This window comes from Podarcis tiliguerta (assembly GCF_965153285.1).
Source record: "Podarcis tiliguerta genome assembly, chromosome: 2".
Classification (NCBI taxonomy): domain Eukaryota; kingdom Metazoa; phylum Chordata; class Lepidosauria; order Squamata; family Lacertidae; genus Podarcis; species Podarcis tiliguerta.
In genome coordinates, this window is record NC_139535.1 from 108,093,034 (window position 1) to 108,115,526 (window position 22,493).

General features: G+C 45.9%; 1 protein-coding gene across 7 annotated transcripts in view; it reads left to right on the forward strand.

The window, feature by feature from the left end:
* The window catches only part of GLS2 (glutaminase 2), a 37,099-nt gene that overhangs the window by 10,343 nt on the left and 4,263 nt on the right, over positions 1-22,493 (forward strand). For 4 of the 7 annotated variants that reach the window (XM_083427557.1, XM_083427558.1, XM_083427559.1 and 1 more), the window contains exons 3-16: positions 755-876; positions 1,092-1,221; positions 2,732-2,811; positions 4,903-5,066; positions 6,279-6,337; positions 7,374-7,406; positions 8,626-8,684; positions 9,139-9,205; positions 9,812-9,862; positions 12,765-12,941; positions 13,904-14,035; positions 16,298-16,405; positions 19,812-19,873; positions 21,021-21,097. In XM_083427557.1, the coding sequence (XP_083283683.1) occupies positions 755-876; positions 1,092-1,221; positions 2,732-2,811; positions 4,903-5,066; positions 6,279-6,337; positions 7,374-7,406; positions 8,626-8,684; positions 9,139-9,205; positions 9,812-9,862; positions 12,765-12,941; positions 13,904-14,035; positions 16,298-16,405; positions 19,812-19,873; positions 21,021-21,097 (1,321 nt within the window). The remainder of the gene's footprint in view (positions 1-754; positions 877-1,091; positions 1,222-2,731; positions 2,812-4,902; positions 5,067-6,278; positions 6,338-7,373; positions 7,407-8,625; positions 8,685-9,138; positions 9,206-9,811; positions 9,863-12,764; positions 12,942-13,903; positions 14,036-16,297; positions 16,406-19,811; positions 19,874-21,020; positions 21,098-22,493) is intronic. The other 3 variants (XM_083427560.1, XM_083427561.1, XM_083427562.1) reach the window with 2 other exon arrangements.

Genomic DNA, 22,493 nt, shown 5'->3' on the forward strand with positions numbered 1-22,493 from the left:
GGGGTACCTTTACCTTTACTTTACAGCAGGAGATATGAGATGTTTATTCCGGTCCATATTGCATTTGAAATTTTGTTTGCGCATGAAATGGTTTTTAATTGTTTGTATATATACTGTTGTTTTTATATATGGTATTGTTTTCCATTGTTTCCATTGCTGAATTATTATTATTTTTTTACTGTGCAATCACTTCAGGATACTTTATAGGAAGCAATTCGAAAATGGAATCAAATAAACAAATAAATAAAAATACTCTATCCCGTTCTCATCGCCTCTTCTTGCTATGTGTTCATCTGTGTTGTTGGCAGAGGGCGCCTTCATTTTTTAAAAAAAACAACTCTATTGCAAAACAATTTACTTATAACAACACAGACAAAGACAATACCTCAATGACAACTAAACATCAACTAACAACACATCATCTAACATCACACACACTTTTGACTTCCGATTCACCTCATTGTGCTTTCTACGTATTTTTAACCTTTACGCATTTCCTGTTATATCTTTTACATATCCAGAAAATTTTCTACATTTATAGTTTCCCTTAATATTCAAGATTCAATCTAGACCTGTCAGGAGATTTTCATTTTCACAATATTGTTTTAGATATTCTTTACATGTTATCCATTCCTTGCACACTTTCTGGTTTGAGTTTCCTCTTATTCTCCCAGTCATTTTCTCACGTTCCAAGTATTCTGTCATCTTCGCCTGCCAGTCAAGAGGGCGCCTTCATGTGCTCTTCTCAATTCAGGCCTTGCAAGCCACTGGGCTTTGGACCTCGGATCCACGCCTTCGAGACTGCATGAATCGTCTGCAAAAGGCAGCGCAGGAGCCCAGCGCTGGTGGGTTGCTGAACCGGGAACTTTTCCGAAGGTAGGACATTCCTTAGGTACAGACAGGGAAGCTAGGAATACCTTTGCTAGGCTGACCTAGTTGGTTCCGCTGCCATGCAGGCAAGAAGACAGTTAAGGTGGGCAGTGTTGATTCAATTACAAGCAAACATCCCAATTCCCTCGTCCTCTAATGTCTTATGGCACATTACTCAGCTGCTCCCAATTCAACTCCCCACCTGTCTTTTCTGTCCTCAGGTGTGTGAGCAGCAACATTGTACTGCTGACCCAGGCCTTCCGGAAGAAGTTTGTCATCCCCGACTTCCAGGAGTTCACGTCTCATGTGGAGCAAATTTTTGAAAGCGCCAAAGGACTCCAGGAGGGCAAGGTAGAAAAATCAAGTAGGGCATGAGGGCAGAGGCTAAATACAAGCAAATCACAGTGCAAACCTATATATACAGTGGACGCTCTGGTTGCAAACGTGATCCGTGTGGGATGCACGTCCACAACCCGCAGTGTTCGCAACCCGCAGCGGCACGTCTGTGCACGTGCGGGTTGCGATTTGTTGCTTCTGCGCATGCGCAAAGCGTGATTTAGCGCTTCTGTGCATGCTTGTTGGCCGAAACCTGGAAATAACCCGTTCCGGTGGTGTAGTGGTTAAGAGCAGTGGACTCGTAATCTGGTGAACCGGGTTCGCTTCCCCGCTCCTCCACATGCAGCTGCTGGGTGACCTTGGGCCAGTCACACTTCTCTGAAGTCTCTCAGCTCCACTCACCTCAAAGAGTGTTTGTTGTGGGGGAGGAAGGGAAAGGAGAATGTTAGCCGCTTTGAGACTCCTTGGGGGAGTGATAAAGTGGGATATAAAATCCAAACTCCTCCTCTTCTGGGTTTCGGCTGGTCCATAACCCCAAAAAAATGCAACCTGAAGTGTCTATAACCCGAGGTATGACTGTACCTCCTTAGAAGTGAGTCACTTTGAGTTCCCTGGTAAGCATGCATAGCCAGCATGGGGAGCCACTGTCCCCAATTGTTGGCTATTCTGTCTGGGGCTGAAGGGATCTGCAGTCCGACAATATCTGGAGGGCCACAGATTCCCCCTCTCTGGAATATAAGATTGCAACCTCAATTTCTCTATCATCTTCCACCTGTCATTCTGTTGGGCGTCAATCAGGGCTGACTTTTGAGGTCCCTTCCAACTCTGGAATGCTAGGATGCAATAAATTATCTATGCTGAACAGGGAGAGTTTACCCCTCCCCAACAATAATCACCTCCCTGAAGTTTATATTGACATCCCTCAGAAAGCATACCTTTCCACCAATAGATAGTTTGGGTTCTGAAGATAGTGGGTTTTGCTGAATGGTAAGTTAATAGCTGGACGCAGGTGGCGCTGTGGGTTAAACCACAGAGCCTAGGACTTGCCGATCAGAAGGTCGGCGGTTCGAATCCCCGCAACGGGGTGAGCTCCTGTTGCTCGGTCCCAGCTCCTGCCAACCTAGCAGTTCGAAAGCACGTCAAAGTGCAAGTACATAAATAGATACCGCTCCGGCGGGAAGGTAAATGGCATTTCCGTGCGCTGCTCTGGTTCGCCAGAAGCGGCTTAGGCATGCTGGTCACATGACCCGGAAGCTGTACGCCGGCTCCCTCGGCCAATAAAGTGAGATGAATGCCGCAACCCCAGAGTCGGTCACGACTGGACCTAATGGCCAGGAGTCCCTTTACCTTTACCTAACCTTCCTCTTCAGTCTACTGATTTCCATCAGTTGAGTGACAGCACTGGAAGCTGCCTGTGCTGTCCTCCATTAGGTGGGCAGATAGCTGAGATGAGGATAACTATCCTTCACACACACACCCATCCCCATTGCTTAATTTGGGGCTGATTTCTCATTCCCTTTTCTAGGTGGCCAACTACATCCCACAGCTAGCAAAGTGCAATCCAGAGCTCTGGGGCGTGTCTCTTTGCACCGTGGATGGTCAACGGTGAGTGAAAGGGACCTGAACCTTAAATATGGGATTGAACACAAAGAGATAGGAAACAACTCTCCTGCTGAACATTGCTTGGTGCTGTCAGGTTTCAGGGACTTGTCTTCCTCCCCCCCCCCCTTTTGACAGAAGATAAGCAGAACAAAGAGAAAGGAGTCTCTTACCAGTTAGAGTTTTTAGTGATCACATCGAGAGAACAAATAATCCATTTCTAGGAATGAAGGTGCTCCCAATTAAGGTTTCCACCCTAGTCACCCACTTCACTGGGGACATTTCTGCATCTTGCAATCTGATCTCGCAACCATTGTACTTTCTGAGCAGCCACCTTATCTGCTCTCTTTGACCTTGGGCTGATGCTTTCCAGCAAAAGCGAGTCTGTTAACTCTCTCTCCCCCCCCCCCCCCGGTTCTTCTTCTCCTAGCTGTTCACCACCCAGTTCTTCCCAACTTCGGTCTCCTGAACTATGTCTCTCTGCAAACCACTGTTCCAAATCTACTGCCCCACTGTTCCTGGGAAGATTCAAGATCCTGAGCAGGGGATGGGGGAGGCTCCCACCATTCCTCCTCAGCAGAGGTGCATACAGTGGTACCTCGGGTTAAGTACTTAATTCATTCCGGAGGTCCATTCTTAACCAGAAACTGTTCTTAACCTGAAGCACCACTTTAGCTAACGGGGCCTCCTGCTGCCGCCGCACCGCCAGAGCATGATTTCTGTTCTCATCCTGAAGCAAAGTTCTTAACCCGAGGTACTATTTCTGGGTTAGCGGAGTCTGTAACCTGAAGCGTATGTAACCCAAGGTACCACTGTATTAAGGAGGCAGAGAAAGATGGTTCCTTCTGTCGTCAGATGTGCCTGTGGACCCCCGTAGGGATGGGGAACCTTGGGATCTGGCACCATTTGTTGCCCTTCAGTTTTCTGTGTCTGGTCCTCACTGTAATTCCCATGGCAGATCTATTTCTGGATGCAGACTAGGATGCCGGAATGTTCTGGGCTAAGCATAGACTCGTCTGCCCCAGGACTGGCAGGGAATTCTGGAAGAAAGAGCTACCAGTCTGTATGTAACTGTGAGCAAGCAAAGCGCTCTAAAATAAATCTCTTCACCTAACATAGTTGAAGATCGTGTTCTGGTTTTTAAGAGCCCCAGCCTCTGAACTCAGCCCCTGAACCCCTCCCAAAATCACATTTCTGCCAACCCTGCTCCGCACCCTCCTTAAGTGTTTTTGCTTGGCTAAAATTTGTCCTTGAACTCTGATAACAAGTCCTGCTTACCTGGATAGAGAACAGGGTAGAAGTTGGCCTACTGCGCAAAGGTAACATTTCCGTTCATTACTCCTCCAACGTTTTCCTCTGGCCCCATACATCACTGGTGTGCGGGCCCCAGAAGTTTGCTGAGAAGGGAATGTGGCCCTTGGTTTGAGAAAGGACCCCCACCGCTGGAGTAAGGGGTTACAGGAATCCCATGCGGATCCCTGGAAAGCCACTTCCGGTCAGTACAGATAACGCTGAACTTGTTGTTGTTTAGTCGTTTAGTCGTGTCCGACTCTTCGTGACCCCATGGACCAGAGCCCGCCAGGCACTCCTGTCTTCCACTGCCTCCTGCAGTTTCGTCAGACTCATGTTTGTAGCTTTGAGAACACTGTCCAACCATCTCGTCCTCTGTCGTCCTCTTCTCCTTGTGCCCTCAATCTTTCCCAACATCAGGGTCCTTTCCAGGGAGTCTTCTCTTCTCATGAGGTGGCCAAAGCATTGGAGCCTCAGCTTCAGGATCTGTCCTTCCAGTGAGCACTCAGGGTTGATTTCCTTCAGAATGGAGAGGTTTGATCTTCTTGCAGTCCATTGGACTCTCAAGAGTCTCCTCCAGCACCAGAATTCAAAAGCATCAATTCTTTGATCAATTCTTCTAGAACGCTGAACTAGGTGAACCCAATAGTTGGTAGAAGGAAGATTCCTATGTAACTCTGGCTTCTAGCACCCTTACTTATTAAAAATAATGATTTGGTCCCCTTGCTATTTTATCATTGGCTAGCTGAAGGTGGCAGGGTTAAGGTGGCATCTTCTGTCCTCAGTCGCCCTCTCTGTCCCTCCCAGGTATTCCATGGGCCACACCAAGACCCAATTCTGCCTGCAATCATGTGTCAAGCCCCTTAAATACGCCGTCGCCGTCAGTGAACTGGGCACTGACCGAGTGCACCAGTATGTCGGCAAAGAGCCCAGCGGGCTGCGTTACGACAAGCTTTCTCTCAACGAGGAAGGTAAGGTGGGCAGAATTCCAAATGACGAAGAATGGAGGAGTGATGGAGAGCAGCCAGTGTGTCTCTGTGTGAAATACCAAGGTTTGGATCCACACTGATCCAGCCACAAAGCTTACAAAGTCCTCTTGGGCAAGTCGCTAGCCATGCTCACGCGTAACACTAAACCATGGTTTGGCTATATACAAATGAGCTGAAGTGAACCCAAGCAAAGCTTTGGAGTTGGGTGTTTTCTTCCCTCTTCCCATATTCTTCAACATTTCTCTGATGAAAACAGGGACTGTTTTCCCTGCGGAGACTTTGAGTCTCTGCAATGGGTTTTCATGGAGCGAGACCACCAGGAATGAGCCAGGTCTGTGCAGATTTTGTTTTTGCTAATAAAGAGTTAACTGTTGTTGTTGTTTTCTAATAAAGAGTTAACACCACTTAATTCGTATGATCTACTGCTAGCTCGCTCCCAGCACTATAGCATGGGAACATGAACGTGCAAGATTGTTACCATCAGTCATTCCAGAACACTCTGTGTGTGTGTCCCTGTGTCAGACAAACCCCCCATAATTTGGGGCCAAGCTGAGGCATAATAAGAGGCAATGTTCCATGGTCATGTTCCACAATGATCACTGATGCCAGCTATATATATTTATATACAGACAAACCTTGGTTCCCAAACGCCTCCATTCTGGAACATTTCGGCTCCTGAATGTCGAAAACCCGGAAATGAGTGTTCCAGTTTTCGAACGTTTTTCAGAAGCTGAACATCTGACACAGCTTCCGCTTGAGTGCAGGAAGCTTCTGCAGCCAATCGGAAGCTGCACCTCAGTTGTCGAATATTTTGGAAGCCGAACGGGCTTCCGGAATGGATTACATTCGACAACCAAGGTTTGATTGTGTTTATATTTAATTTTCTTACACCGACATCCAATCTGTACATGTAACTCCCTGGTGGTTCCCCATTCAGGCACTGACCAGTCTCAGATCTGCTGAATAATAATAATAATAATTTATTATTTATACCCTGCCCAGCTGGCTGGGTTTTCCCAGCTACTCTGGGTGGCTTAGCTTCAGTAAGATGTTGTACCATCTTCATGCTACACCCTTGGTACATAACTGGATAGGCAAACAATATTATGCTCTTGGGCTGGCTGTAGGTTTTGTCTTGATGGACTTAAGCAAGGTGAAGTTTGAATAACCCTGCATTTTTCTTTTTGCGTCCAGGCATCCCCCACAACCCTATGGTGAATGCAGGGGCCATTGTCATCAGCTCTCTCATCAGGGTAAGGCATCTGTAGCCACAGTTCCAGAGGTGGGCTTGGGTTGCCCTGCACTCGATAGTACAAAAAGAAGAGGGCACATCACATTAAGGGGGTAGAGTGAGCACACCTATGGAACAACCAAACCCTGTCCTGAAGAATACGAACTGGAAAGGAAAGTGGCCCATGCCTTGAGAACCACTTTTGTCCTTGGAAGTTCTCAAGTCATGGACAAAACTTAAGAGGAATAACTGCATTAGGATCGCCTTTGTTGCCACCCAACAGCAAGCAGAATCGCAGAACCATAGAATAATGAAGTTCACAGCTCAGGATTGTAGTGAACTAGCAGCTTTGTGCCTGGTGTCGCTTGGATCTTCTAAGAAGCCAAAAATTTGGTGCAGTTTTGAAATCGGTGGTTTAAATCGGTGCAGTTATTGAAAGGTTCAGTCGGACATGTTGTTTCAAAATGGCACCCAGATTGTATCCAAACCTGCTGCTTGATCTCAGGAACGATTGTGCAAAATTTGATTACAATATTTTAAGAGGTGTTCAAATGCAGAGTGAACCGACAAGCATTTTTTTAAACTATAGATTATGCTGGTGTACCTCAGTCAAGTTAGTGGTTGTCGTTAACAATGGGCTGTAACTTAGAATGGCGCTGAGTATCAAGTGTGGCCTTTCTTCCTCGGTAAAGTGTAAACCTCACAGCTTTACCTGAGGTCTGGACTACAGCAGTTGTGGAAGGATTCCCAGGTTAGGTGACTGACCCATGGCATCAAGATCTGAATCCAGATTATTGCCCCTAATTTGGGGTCTCTGTGGTTGACCTGTATCTCTAAGATACATAAAATCATAGCCAATGAGGCGTAGCGTGGGGGTTGCTGTGACATACTCTCTGCCGCTGAATTTTAGTCCTACTCAAAGTAGATCCTTTGAAATTAATGGAAATGACTAACTTAGGTCTATTAATTTCACTGAGTCTACTCTGGGCAGGACTTCGCTGAGTGCAACTCAAAAGTTTTTCAGAGCTCAACTGACTCCTTTTCTTGTTTTCTTTTAGATGGGCTGTAAGAAAGCTGAGAAGTTTGACTACGTGAGTGTGGCCTTTGCCACTTATTTCAAATCTCCATTTTACAGTTTCTCAAGGCCCAGGTTTCTCAGGATGGCGGAAACCTATTCACTGGACAGTCATTTCTTTTGCAAAACAATCCTGAGTTCTGATTTGGTCTGGGATTCCAGAATCCCTTGGAAGCTAGTGCTGGAGAGTGAGGAACTTGCAGGGCCCACAGAGATGTACTTTCAAATGTGGTTTTTCCTCAGCTAAATTGCAGAACGACAGCAATATTTCTAAAAGGTCCAGTTGGAGTTTGACCTGAGGCAGCTCTAAATGACCTCGGCCCAGTATACCTGAAGGAGCGTCTCCACCCCCATCGGTCCAGCTCCGAGGGCCTTCTGCCGGTTCCCTCACTGTGAGAAGTGAAGTTACAGGGAACCAGGCAGAGGGCCTTCTCGGTAGTGGCGCCCTCCCTATGGAACGCCCTCCCATCAGATGTCAAGGAAATAAACAACTATCTGACTTTTAGAAGACATCTGAAGGCAACCCTGTTTAAGGAAGTTTTCAATGTTTGATGCATTTATTGTGTTTTTTATACAGTGGTACCTCTGGATGCAAACAGGATCCGTTCCGGAGCCCTGTTCGCATCCTGAAGCGAACGTAACATGCGACTTCACATGCACGGGTTGTGTTTTGCCGCTTCTGTGCATGCGCGTGATGTCGTTTTGAGCGTCTGCGCATGCTCGAGCAGCGAAACCCGGAAGTAACGCGTCCCGTGGAGCGCAACCCAAAAATGCTTAACCTGAAGCATATTCATCCCGAGGTATGACTGTATTCTATTGGGAGCTGCCCAGAGTGGCCGGATGGGCGGGGTATAAATAATTTCTTATTATTGTTATTATCAATGGCAACCCTCTGTCCATCTTTTGCCATGGGTAAGTTCCCTGTCTACAAGCTAATACATGTAGACTATCATCACCGTCGTCTATTATTACTGCTGCTACTCAGTTAATTGAATACTTCTCTTCAATTAATAAATAAAATGATTAAATAAAATGATTAAATAATAATACTACTAATAGGTGCCTATTCGTATATTAAGTAATACTAGTGTAACATAAAATGGACACTGAGGGGAAAGAACTCTTCACCGACTGACAATTTCAATAAGCAGGAAAAGGAAAGGAAGCTAAAGAGAGATGGGGGCGGTGGTCTGGATCACAAACATATCTGGAAGACCTTCTTGCTTTGATTCTAGGTATTGGATTATTTGAAGAAGATGGCCGGAAACGAGTATGTGGGATTCAGCAATACCACGTAAGGCCAGCAGGAGGGGCAACGGCACCCTGCCTTGCTTTCGCAAGAGATGCTAATAACGCTTGTTTTGCTAGTACAGTGGTACCTCTGGTTACATACTTAATTCGTTCCGGAGGTCCATTCTTAACCTGAAACTGTTCTTAACCTGAAGCACCACTTTAGCTAATAGGGCCTCCCGCTGTCGCCGCACGATTTCTGTTCTCATCCTGAGGTAAAGTTCTTAACCTGAAGCACTATTTCTGTAACCTGAAGCGTATGTAACCTGAAGCGTATGTAACCCGAGTTACCACTGTACTGGGTTTTTTTTGGTTTTTTAATTTAAAAAGTGTGGATGTGATTGAAATTGGCACGTAGGGCAGGGAACTCTCATTTTTATGTAAATGATAATTCTTGAAGGGTGGGCACCCAGCATCTGGAGAGAGAAATCAAGGAGTGTGTGTGTGTGTCTTAATAGGTTTCAATCGGAGAAAGAAACGGGAGACCGGAACTATGCTATTGGGTATTATCTTAAAGACAAAAAGGTAAGAAGGAAAGGAGGAGGAGGAGGAGGAGGGAGTTCTGTTTATTTTTTGATTGGTTGCTTGTATTTCGTTAAAATTCCATACAAGACTTAGAACCAGAAAATGGGGTAAAAGGTAAAGGGACCCCTGGCCATTAGGTCCAGTTGTGGCCGACTCTGGGGTTGCGGTGCTCATCTTGCTTTATTGGCCAAGGGAGCCCGCGTACAGCTTCCGGGTCATGTGGCCAGCATGACTAAGTCGCTTCTGGAGAACCAGAGCAGCGCACGGAAACGCCGTTTACCTTCCCGCCGGAGCGGTACCTATTTATCTACTTGCACTTTGACGTGATTTTGAACTGCTAGGTTGGCAGGAGCAGGGACCGAGCAACGGGAGCTCACCCCGTCACGGGGATTCGAACCGCCAACCTTCTGATCGGCAAGTCCTAGGCTCTGGTTTAACCCACAGCGCCACCCGTGTCCCCTAGAAAATGGGGTAAAGGCAGGGAAACATTGTTCCAGCAGATGAGGGACCCATCTTGGGTTGCTGGATGATGTTGAGAGAGGGTGCCTCGGTCCATCCTTGCCAGTGTCTGATGTTGTCGTATTCATTTTCTTCCCTGTGCCACAGTGCTTTCCACAGGGAGCGGACATGACGGCAGCTCTCGACTTATACTTCCAGGTGAGTTGGCTTTCTGGACCCCCTCCTCAGCTGGGCATTTGGGTTCCTCCTGAGTTATTTTCCAAGTTCAGAGGATCGAGGCTGAAAGTGTAATCCGTGAGAGGGATGAGTAAGCAAGATCTTTCTGCTGGGTGTGGCAGGACTGCAGCTGAACCCAGAACTGCAGTTTTTTTGTGGATGCCTGGATTTATCAAATACACTGTGTAACCTGCATCTCAATGGAAAATAACCATCTGTTTAAAAACATACTAAGAATAGATTATTTAGCAATTCTTAATAGCTAACAGAGATAGCAGGGTCACCGTTTTGAGAGGGCCGTTCCCAATGCAGTGCTTTATAACACAGGTTGCTGTTTCTGCAGAGCTCCTGTGCTCTTAAAATGCACAGCTTTTTTGCCATTTAATCTTGAATATATCCAGGATTAGGCCTTCACTAGAGTGGAAATAGTGAGACACTTGAAGACTTCCACAGGTTCTTTCCAGTGTGTCTGGCACATAGCTTTGGCAGAGAAACTGATCTAACAAAGCAAGATTTATGCATTGTAGCACAGTATCCATTTATTGCACACATTAATAAGTCCACATCTGGGTAATACATGCTCATTCTTTCTGGAACAAAACTCTTACCACTGACAGTCACAATCTGCTATTCATTTATCTCATAGTCTGCTCATTTTCTTATGTGCGAAATTATCTTGTATTCCTGTACTGTATCTAGTTCCCCTGAAAGTTGTTATTGGCTTGTTATAACTAACCATTGCATACTGCATTTTAATGAAAGTTCAAGAAACACACACACAAACGTGTGTATATATATATTTACCCCCTGGCTTATGTTAGTTGTTATTGGCTTGTTATAACTAACCATTGCCTACTGCATTTTAATGAAAGTTCAAGAAACACACACACAGAGTGGTACCTCAGGTTATATACGCTTTAGGTTATGTACGCTTCAGGTTACAGACTCTGCTAACCCAGAAATAGTGCTTCAGGTTAAGAACTTTGCTTCAGGATGAGAACAGAAATCGTGCTCCGGCGGCGCGGTGGCAGCAGGAGGCCCCACTAGCTAAAGTGGTGCTTCAGGTTAAGAACAGTTTCAGGTTAAGTACGGACCTCCGGAATGATTTAAGTACTTAACCTGAGGTACCACTGTGTGAGTGTGCGTGCGTGCGTGTGTGTGTGTATTTATTTATTTATTTATTTATTTATTTATTTATTTATTTCCAGGAGTAGGCCTTGAACCTCAATGTGAATTTTGTCTCTCCAGCTGAAATCTGAAATGGCACTCCAGTCTTTACAGATAAAACATGTTTTTCAAAAATCACAGTAACCTGCCCATCCCCCAATAACTTCAGTTATGAAAAGCCAACCTCAATAAGACAGATTTTCCCCAAACACCTGAACAACTGGTTCTAGAAAAGCACGGACAAATTCAGGTGCAGATTCTGCAACACACACACACAGATTCCCACGCCACGGTTAGTCTGCTCCTTAAGCGGGTTGAGGAACCTGGTTTGAAATTTCCATAGAATTATATTGATTTGAATCCTTAGTGTCCAACTCTGTTCCAAAGAGGGCATTCTTAGAAATTCAATTCTAGGTTTTCTTCTAGGCTGGTGATTCATGACGGAACCAAAAGTTCAGTCCAGTTTTGCTTCTTTTCCTAGAAGCAATCTGTACACTGCTCAAAATCAGGCAGATTCTAATCAGTGCTAAGGTTATTTTAGAACTTATGCAAACATAAGGGTGGGGTGAGGGAATAGATAGTAAAGCCCATCTTGGACTAGACTGCTTCAAAGTGCAGCTGAGGAGAGAGACTTTCCATGTTTGAATTGCAATCCATGTAAAAAACCTGTTGTACCTAGAATGTCAGTGAAAAGGGATTTCTCCCACATATGCTACTTTCTCACATGAAGGGAGATTTTGACGTGAGGAGTATTCAAATACATAATCTACCACCTGTAGTCTTTTAACTGGAAAGACGGCATATTTTTCTCTGTGTGTTAAACAGAGAGTTGTGCCCTTCAATGTCATGTCTCAGCAGAGTCCAGGGTCCATTTCTGGGACTTATTTATAGCTCCAGACCAGTGGTGACAAAACTTTTTTCAAAGAGGGCCAGATTTGTTTAAGTGAAGGGCCGTGAAGGCCAACCAAATGGCTGGCCAGAGTTGTTAACCCTTTTTTTTAGGATTTTACCCCAGGAAATAAACTGCCACAGGGGCTGGATTAAACCAACCAACGGGCCGGATTAGGCCCCCGAAACGGACTTTGCCTGCTCTAAACCATGGGTAGGCAAACTAAGGCCCAGGGAGTGGATCTGGCCCAGTCGCCTTCTCAGTCCGGCTCACGGACGGTCCAGGAATCAGCGTGTTTTTACATGAGTAGAATGTGTCCTTTTATTTAAAATGCATCTCTGGGTTATTTGTGGGGCATAGGAATTACAGTGGTACCTCTGGATATGAACGGGATCCGTTCCAGAGCCCTGTTCGCATCCAGAAGCAAACGCAACCTGCATCAGCGGGTCACGATTTGCCGCTTCCGCGCATGCGCGCGAGGTCATTTTGATTGTCTGCGCATGCGCAAGCCGCAAAACCTGGAGTTAACGCGTTCTGTTACTTCTGGGTCCCCGCAGAGCACAACCCGAAAGCGCTCAACCTGAAACACACTTAACCCGAGGTATGACTGTAGTTCTTTTTTTTCTTTTTCTTTCAAAATATAGTCCCGCCCCCCACAAGGTCTGAGGGACAGTGGACCGGCCCCCTGCTGAAAAAGTTTGCTGACCCCTGAGCTAGACACTGGAACCTATTATGATCCTCATACCTTTGAATATTGCTTCTTTGTTAATTATACAATAATGACTTTTCCGTTTCCCCCCCCAACCCCTTTCCCTCCACCCTGCAAAGCTGTGCTCTGTGGAAGTAACTTGTGAGTCCGGCAGTGTCATGGCGGCCACATTGGCCAATGGTGGCATCTGCCCCATCACAGGCGAGTGTGTGTTGAGCGATGAAGCTGTCCGCAACACCCTCAGCCTCATGCACTCGTGTGGCATGTATGACTTCTCTGGGGAGTTCGCCTTCCATGTAAGTGTCTGCAGTATCTTTTGGTGGGCTGCAAATGGGAGACAACAATATGTGCTTCAGTAGTGTGTGTGTGTGTGTGTGTGTGTGTGTGTGTGTGTGATGGTGATAATGATGATTTATTGAATTTATATACCACTCAATACCCGGGGGTCTCAGGTAGGGGCGTATGAAGGGGGGGCAGAGAGGGCAGGCTTCTGAATTCCAGTTGCTGGAAACTGCAAGAGGGTTGTGTTCAGGTCTTCCTTGTGTGCCCTTCTAATAGGCATCTGATTGGCCACTGTGGGAAAAGGATCATAGCTGTCAACCGTCCCTTATTTGGCGGGAAAGTCCCTTATCCCAGCGCTGTGTCCTGCTGCTGTCCCTTATTGATGATGTCCCTTAAATTTCCCGGGTTTCAAAGGAAGCAGCTCCTCTCCCTCCCTCCCTGCCGGCCAGGGAGGAGGGAGGCTCCAACTGTGTTGCTTGGCTGCGTTGCTCACCCAATAAGGAGTCTAAGAATGACTGGGGGGTGGAGCTTGCATGCCTTGTGCTGATCAAATCGGCCACGTTGCCTAGGGACTCGCCTTTGCTCAGTGCTTCCCAGCGGAGAGGTGACGGTGGTTTCCCTTGCTGCATCCCCTTTGCCGGGTTGCTGCGCTGTGGGAACCACCGCTTGAGGCTTCGTTTGGCTGCTGGCTGGGCTTTCTGCCTTTGGCTCGGAGGGGCTCAGAAGTTGAACATACCTGTGTTCGGAAAATCCCTTATTTTGGCTGCCGATCCCTTATTTCGAGGCTGCCGGTCCCTTATTTTCAAATCCGTAAGTTGACAGCTATGAAAAGGATGTTGGCCTAGAAGGCCCACTGGCCTGATCCATAAGAATATGCTCTTACAAAACATGAGGAAGAATTCTGTGCCACTCAAAAGCAAGCTCATTCCTCACCCTTCATCTAATTTCCCTCCCGCTTTTGCTTCCTCATTTTCAGGTTGGTCTACCTGCCAAATCTGCCGTCTCTGGCGCCATCTTGCTGGTGGTGCCCAACGTCATGGGTGTGATGTGTCTATCGCCCCCTCTGGATAAAGTTGGCAACAGCACGAGGGGGATTGGGTTTTGCCAGGTGAGTTGCCCCACGGCCATAACCGGTAGAATGAGTTCTGATAAAGCCATCAGTGAGAACCACCTGGTTGAATTGGGAGGGATGGCTCCGTGAAGGTCCCTCTTCCAACTTCCATTCCAGTGGTGCGTGATGAATTTTTTTGCAGGGGAACAGTTAGAGCCAGAGGCACCAGCTTGCAAGGGTGATTGGGGCAGGGATGTTGTGTGTGAGAACCGCACCTCCCTCCCTAAGCCAGGCAGAAGCTTCCCAGACTTTGGGAAGGAGGCACCAGGTTAACATTTAGGGGACTAGCCTAGTCCCCCTAGTCCATGGGTAGGCAAACTTAAGGCCCAGGGGCCGGATCCGGTCCAATCGCCTTCTAAATCTGGCCCGCAGATGGTCCAGGAATCAGCGTGTTTTTACATGAGTAGAATGTGTGCTTTTATTTAAAATGCATCTCTGGGTTATTTGTGGGGCCTGCCTGGTGTTTTTACAGGAGTAGAATGTGTCCTTTTATTTCAAATGCACCTCGGGGTTATTTGTGGGGCATAGTAATTCGTGCATTATTTTTTTTCCAAAATATAGTCTGGCCGGTCTGAAGGACAGTCGACCGGCCCCCTGGACCGGCCCCCTGCTGAAAAAAATTGCTGACCCCTGCCTAGTCCAATGACCACATGCCACCTCTCCATTCTGAAGGACAGCCTTTGCTGACTTGGTGCCTTCCAGATGTTTTGGGCTACGATTCCCTTCAACCTAAGCTGGCTTGGGCTGATGGGAGTTCCATGTCAGGGCACCAGATGGATGAAAAGCTGTTTTAGGAGTAAAGTGAAAATAACAGCAAAACTCCATCCGCACTGAATGAAGTCAGTATGCTTCTGAATATCGTTTGAAGGGCGTGGCTGGAGGGGAGAGGGCCGTTGAGCTTTGGTTCTGGTTGCATGCTTCCCGTAGTAATCTTGCTGGCTACTGTGAGAGCAGGAGTAGACCTGCTCATTGACCGGATCCAGCATCAATCTTCTTCTGTTCTTAAAGGAAGCAAATGGAGGCACAGGTTACAGCAACAGCCAAAGCGATATTTTTCCATCTTTGCCGTATCAACCAGTTGGTCCCTTACCTTTCTCGCCCTGATCTGGCCACAGTGATCCATGTGACGGTCACCTCCAGGCTTGACTACTGTAATTCGCTCTACGCAGGGCTGCCCTTGAAGCTGTCCCAGAAACTCCAGCGGGTGCAAAATGCAGCAGCGAGGCTCCTCACAGGTCCCTGCCATGGAAGCATATTCACCCAGTGCTTTTCCAGCTGCACTGGCTCCCGGTGGAGTACAGGGTCAGATTTAAGGTGCTGGTTTTGACCTTTAAAGCCCTTCACGGCCTAGGACCCTCGTACTTACGGGACCACCTCTCCCAGTACGCCCCACGGAGGACCTTAAGGTCCATAAATAACAACACCCTAGAGGTCCCGGGCTCTAAGGAAGTCAGATTAGCTTCAACCAGAACGCTCTGTCTCGTGAGACCAGGGCCCTGCAGGATCTGATTGCTTTCTGCAGGGCCTGTAAGACAGAGTTGTTCTGCCTGGCCTTTGGTTTGGAATCAACTTGATCCCCTCCCCCTTTTTCCTTTTTCCTTTCTCCTTCTGTGATGGAACTCTTATTTGGGGACTTCCCTGGCTTTTTTCTGGCCCACGTAGGACCAGTCTGGATAGTTGGTCTTGGTGAAGATTTGACGTTTTCATCCCCAAAAAGTTTTTGATTTGAGTTTCTGCTGAAATGAGGCTGCATTTTAATGTTGTGCTTAATCTTGTTTTTAAGTTGTATTTTAATCAGTTGTTTTTACCTGGTGTTAGCTGCCCTGAGCCCGGTCTTGGCTGGGGAGGGCGGGGTATAAATAAAATTATTATTATTATTATTATTATTATTATTATTATTATTATTATTATTGCATTTGTATAATCTATAAAAATCTAGAAGTTGCCTGATTTTTTTCTGGTGCAGACTTTGGATTTTATTTCAAACCTTCCAAGTTTGGGTTTCCCAAACTTGGATCTCCTACTGTTTTTGGACTACAGTTCCCACTATCCCTGACCACTGGTCCTGCTAGCTAGGGATGATGGGAATTGTAGTCCAAAAACAGCGGGAGACCCAAGTTTGGTAAACACTGGTTTAACCCTTTGAAGGTTTCATGGTGAAATATTCTGCTTGTGACTTCACACTTCGGTTCCCACTTCTGACCACTTTCCACTGTGCTTTGCATGTTCCTTGCTACCTTTTGACTCCTCTTTCTGCAGAAACTGGTCTCACTCTTCAACTTCCACAACTACGACAACTTGCTGCACTGCACCCGCAAGATGGACCCACGCCGTGAAGGAATCGAAGTTAGAGTAATGACGCAAACGGTTGTCTGAAAGATAATGACAGATTTTAGTGGAAGAGGGCAGAAGTGAAGTTTGGGATGGGATGGGATGGGATGATATATATATATATATATTGCACCAATGACCCCTCAGCATATTATGATAATAAGCTCTGGATTCTATGCTGTTGGGTGCTTTGACGATAAAAACTTTTTACTTGTCAGGCTGGCAACGACTGGACAAGTATTATTTACAAACTCCTCCAGATAGCTTCTGTGATAAGTCCCCACACCTCTCACCTTCTCTTTTTTCTTTATAATATTTATTAGATTTTCCACAAATACAGAAATTACAACAACAAAAGAATCTAACACAACAAAATAAAAAGAGGGAAAAAGCGGGAAAATACAAAAAACCCAAAAATGCATGGAAAAAGAAAACAGAGGAAAAAACAGCACCCTCCCTCCCCCCAACACAAAAAAGGAACAAAGGGGGGAAAAAGAGCAAAAAACAAAAACATTTAAAAAAATAGATTTCCATTTTCTAAATTCCGTATTTCAATAACTTATCCACCTCGCTTTTTGTATTCCTGTTGTTAATCAGGTCAGCAAATTCTTTCCATCTTTCACTGCTTACTCACTTATTTACCTTAATCCATTTAAGCCTTATTCTCTTGTCAGCATCACACTATAAATAAGCATCTAAAAAAGAAAAAATTATCCAATCTCCAATTCACTAAATAAAGAGAAGAAAAAGAATAGAAAAAAAGAGAAAACCTTAAATCTTATATTTTTAAATCCTAATATCATATACCCTTATATCCTAATATCTTAATCTTTATGTTACTTCCACTAAAGCCAAATAAAACCATTCCATCATCTCCCAAAGGTTCTTAATCATTCCATATTATTCCAAATACTATTTTTATTTTAAAATTCCCAATTTTTCCCACCACCTCTCACCTTCTCAGTCAAGAAATAACTGGCAGAAATATCCAAGCAGCTCCCAACCGCCACCTCCTTTCCCCAATACCATCAATTATTTGAAATATATTCCCAATTATCTGAAATATATTCCCAATTAAATTGCATTACAAATGCTAACATTTTTTGCTTTAGTTACAGGTAGGTAGCCGTGTTGGTCTGCCGTAGTCGAAACAAAATAAACAAATTCCTTCCAGTAGCACCTTACGAGACCAACAAAGTTTGTTATTGGTATGAGCATGCACACAAAAGCTCATACCAATAACAAACTTTGTTGGTCTCTAAGATGCTATGGGAAGATTTTTTTATATTTTTTGCTTTAATCAACATGCGTACGTTGGGAGGGTTGAACACCTCCAAAATGAGGAGGACTAGAAATAATAATAATAATAATAATAATAATAATAATAATAATAATAATTTATTATTTATACCCCACCCATCTGGCTGGGCTTCCCCAGCCACTCTGGGCGGCTTCCAAAAATATATATTAAAGCACTGCAATACATCAAACATTAAAAGCTTCCCTAAACAGGGCTGCCTTCAGATGTCTTCTAAAAGTCTGGTAGTTGTTCTCTTTGACATCTGGTGGGAGGGCGTTCCACAGGGAGGGCGCCACTACCGAGAAGGCCCTCTGCCTGGTTCCCTGTAACTGCTTTTCGCAGTGAGGGAACTGCCAGAAGGCCCTCGGAAGTGGACCTCAGTGTCTGGGTAGAATGATGGGGGTGGAGACCCTCCTTCAGATATAATGGACTGAGGCCGTATACCGGACATAACATTTTGAGTACTGTGTGGGTGAATCACAGAATACGAATAGTCCCAGCTGTAGCACATTCCATAAAGTTCAGAACTTTATACAGTGGTACCCCGCAAGACGAATGCCTCGCAAGGCGGAAAACCCGCTAGACGAAAGGGTTTTCCGTTTTTCGATGCGCTTCGCAGGACGAATTTCCCTATGGGCTTGCTTCGCAAGACGAAAATGTCTTGCGAGACTTGAGATTTTTTTTCGCTCCCCACCCCCTTTTTCTAAGCCGCTAAACCGCTAATAGCCTTTTAGCAGCTAATCCGCTAATCCCTTAAACCTTTAATAGCCGCTAAACGCCGCTAAACCGCTAATAGCGCTAATCCGCTAATAGGGTTGCTTCGCAAGACGAAAAAACCGTTAGATGAAGAGACTCGCAGAACGAATTAATTTCGTCTTGCGAGGCACCACTGTAATAGCTTCAAAATAAAGGTAAAGGTTAAGGTACCCCTGCCCGTACGGGCCAGTCTTGACAGACTCTAGGGTTGTGCGCCCATCTCACTCAAAGAGGCCGGGGGCCAGCGCTGTCCGAAGACACTTCCGGGTCACGTGGCCAGCGTGACATCGCTGCTCTGGCGAGCCAGAGCCGCACACGGAAACGCCGTTTACCTTCCCGCTAGTAAGCGGTCCCTATTTATCTACTTGCACCCGAGAGTGCTTTCGAACTGCTAGGTTGGCAGGCGCTGGGACCGAACAGCAGGAGCGCACCCCGCCACGGGGATTCGAACCGCCGACCTTACGATCGGCAAGCCCTAGGCGCTGAGGCTTTAACCCACAGCGCCACTCGCGTCCCCTTAGCTTCAAAATAGGATTAGGCAAATTCATGGAGGATAAGTCTATTGGTGGCTGCTAGCCACACGAGCTATGCATCGCCATCAGTTACTGGGAATCACAGTTGGGGAGAGTGCTGTTATGCCTGGGTTGCAGGCTTCCCATGGGTATCTCTTCTTCTTCTTCTTCTTCTTCTTCTTCTTCTTCTTCTTCTTCTTCTTCTTCTTCTTATTTAAAGTTTTTATTTATACAACAAGAAAAACAAACAAACAAAAAACACAAATACCAAATTATACACAAATTACAAAAATAACCATAGACACATAATATTCTTAGCAAACAATAAAATATCTATTGGTCTTAACACTAAAGACCCAACCTCCCGTCTATTCCATACTTCAAATTCATATTACTTATTGCCAATACACATTTTTTTTTATAATTAAACTTATTCTCATTAAATCTAATTTCTTATATCTACCTTACAACTATTACTGAAGTTCCTCGAATGCTGCAACAGAATTTAAACTACTATATTTATTTTTCAGATATTCTTTAAAAACCTCCCATTTAGAAACAAATTCCTGTTTTGATTTATTCTTTATTTTTTTCTGAAAAACCATCTAATTCAGCATATTCTGTCATCTTTTGGATCCAATCTTGAATAGAGGGGATTTCATTACTCTTCCATTTTTGATCAAAACTCTTGCTGCCACCGTGGCATATAAAAAGATACCCTTCCTCTTTTGTGGAATATCCAAATCTGTTATTCCCAGGAAGTAGGCCTCTGGTTTTTTATTGGGTATCTCATTGACCATAGTGAGAACGAGCCTTTGGCTTGATCCAGTAAGACTTTTCTTACATTCTTAACACCTCGCTCCATCTCTTTCAGAACAAGACCGTGGTGAACCTGCTGTTTGCTGCCTACAGTGGCGACGTCTCTGCTCTTCGGAGGTACGGGCCAGCCAGACTTAGGGGAAAGACAGTGCTGGGGAGAGATTTCTTGAACTGCCTTTCGATATACCATACAATATCTTTATTGTCATTGTCCTATACAGAACAATGAAACTGAAAAATCTACATAAGACATTCAAAAACCCCTAAAACCTCTGAAACCCCATTTAAAAATACAATATACTCCTATAGAGGGACGCGGGTGGCACTGTGGGTTAAATCACAGAGCCTAGGACTTGCCAATCAGAAGGTCGGCGGTTCGAATCCCCGTGACGGGGTGAGCTCCCGTTGCTCGGTCCCTGCTCCTGCCAACCTAGCAGTTCGAAAGCACGCCAAAGTACAAGTAGATAAATAGGTACCGCTCCGGCGGGAAGGTAAACGGCATTTCCGTGCGCAGCTCTGGTTTGCCAGAAGCGGCTTAGTCATGCTGGCCACATGACCCGGAAGCTGTACGCCGGCTCCCTCGGCCAATAAAGTGAGATGAGCGCCGCAACCCCAGAGTCGGCCACAACTGGACCTGATGGTCAGGGGTCTCCTTATACTGTGTTTAAAACCAGAATTGCATTTGGGTAGAAACTGCTTCTCAGGCGGCTAGTCCTAGTCTTTATGACCCTGAACCTTCTTCCAGAAGGCAGAAACTGAAGGAGATAATTTCAGGGGTGCACACTATCCTGCGCTATCTCTGCAGGTTTCTTATGGCACCTGGCAGCAAAAATTTGATCAAAGGTGGGAGGAGTGCACCCAATTATTCTCTCTGCAGTCTTTACAACCCTGGAACCCTGGGATGGGAAACTTGTAGCCTTCCAGATGTAGCTGGACTACAATACCCATCAGCTCCAGCCAGAATGGACAGTGGCCTCAAGGATGATGGGAATTGTAGTCCAACAACACATGGAGGGCCATAGGTGCCCCATCCTTGATCAAGTTCAGTGTTTCCCAAACTTGGGTCTGCAGCTGTTTTTGGACTCCAAAAAACAGTTGGATCTAGTTTATCTGACTATAGTTTAAGTTGCTCTATGTGGTAGTCCTCCTCAGAGTAGGCCCATTGAAATTAAGATACATGACTAACAGCCTGTTAATTTCAATGGGTCTATGAGCAGAACTAGCATTGGAAATAACACTGACTCTCTTCTTGGCTTCCCTCTAGATTTGCCCTGTCAGCCATGGACATGGAACAGAAAGACTACGACTCCCGCACAGCTCTTCATGTAGCTGCAGCTGAAGGTAGCATGCTGGGGCCACAAATGTTTCATGAGTCTAGGGCCATGTTTGCACCTTGCAGACTTGCACAGCCCCAACGCACCTCAGGCCTTCAGTCATGCACTTCTCTGGTGTGCTTCTGCCCAGTGTTTTTGCACCTGGCTATGGACCACTTAAGGTCGGCAGTTTGAATCCCCGTGACGGGGTGAGCTCCCGTTGCTCGGTCCCTGCTCCTGCCAACCTAGCAGTTCGAAAGCATGTGCAAGTAGATAAATAGGTACCACTCCGGCGGGAAGGAAAACGGCATTTCCGTGCACTGCTCTGGTTCGCCAGAAGTGGCTTAGTCATGCTGGCCACATGACCCGGAGGCTGTATGCCAGCTCCCTCGGCCAATAAAGTGAAATGAGCGCTGCAACCCCAGATTCAGTCACAACTGGACCTAATGGTCAGGGGTCCCTTTGCCTTTACCTATGGACCACTTAATGACCAAGTGAAGATGCCTGGGTGCCAGGATGGTACCTGACATCTCCACCTTCTGAGGATCATTGGATATGGACTGTTCCCATACACCAGGCATGGCCAAACTTGGCCCTCCAGATGTTTTGGAACTACAATTCCCATCATCCCTAGCTAACAGGACCAGTGGTCAGGGACGATGGGAATTGTAGTCTCAAAACATCTAGAGAGCCAAGTTTGGCCATGCCTGCCATACATCAATGCCCCACCCTGTTGAATTCTATCAGTTATATTTTATCTGCACAAGCAGAATAAATTTCTGGATCCCAAATGCTTTTTCCTGTGCAGCCTGAGCAGGAGCAGTCACAATTGAGAAAAAGAGGTCGGAATGTTGTTGTTTAGTCGTTTAATCGTGTCCGACTTTTCGTGACCCCATGGACCAGAGCATGCCAGGCACTCCTGTCTTCCACTGCCTCCCGCAGTTTGGTCAGACTCATGTTTGTAGCTTCAAGAACACTGTCCAACCATCTTGTCCTCTGTCGTCCCATTCTTCTTGTGCCCTCCATCTTTCCCAACATCAGGGTCTTTTCCAGGGAGTCTTCTCTTCTCATGAGGTGGCCAGAGTATTGGAGCCTCAGCTTCACGATCTGTCTTTCCAGTGAGCACTCAGGGCTAATTTCCTTAAGAATGGATGTGTTTGATCTTCTTGCAGTCCATGGGACTCTCAAGAGTCTCCTCCAGCACTGATAATCATAGTCCATCACTTGAAAAACAAGACTTTAGAGCTATATTATGCAAAAATAGCAACTAGTCATTCCATTTTGGCGACTGCAACCTTGGTTTAAGGAGCCATTTTGCACCCAGATTATATATCTGAGTTTCTAACACTGCTTCTGCCGTAAAAGTGGAGCCTAGTGTGGTGGCAGCGCTATGGGGTCAATGGTGCATTGCTTCAATACAATGC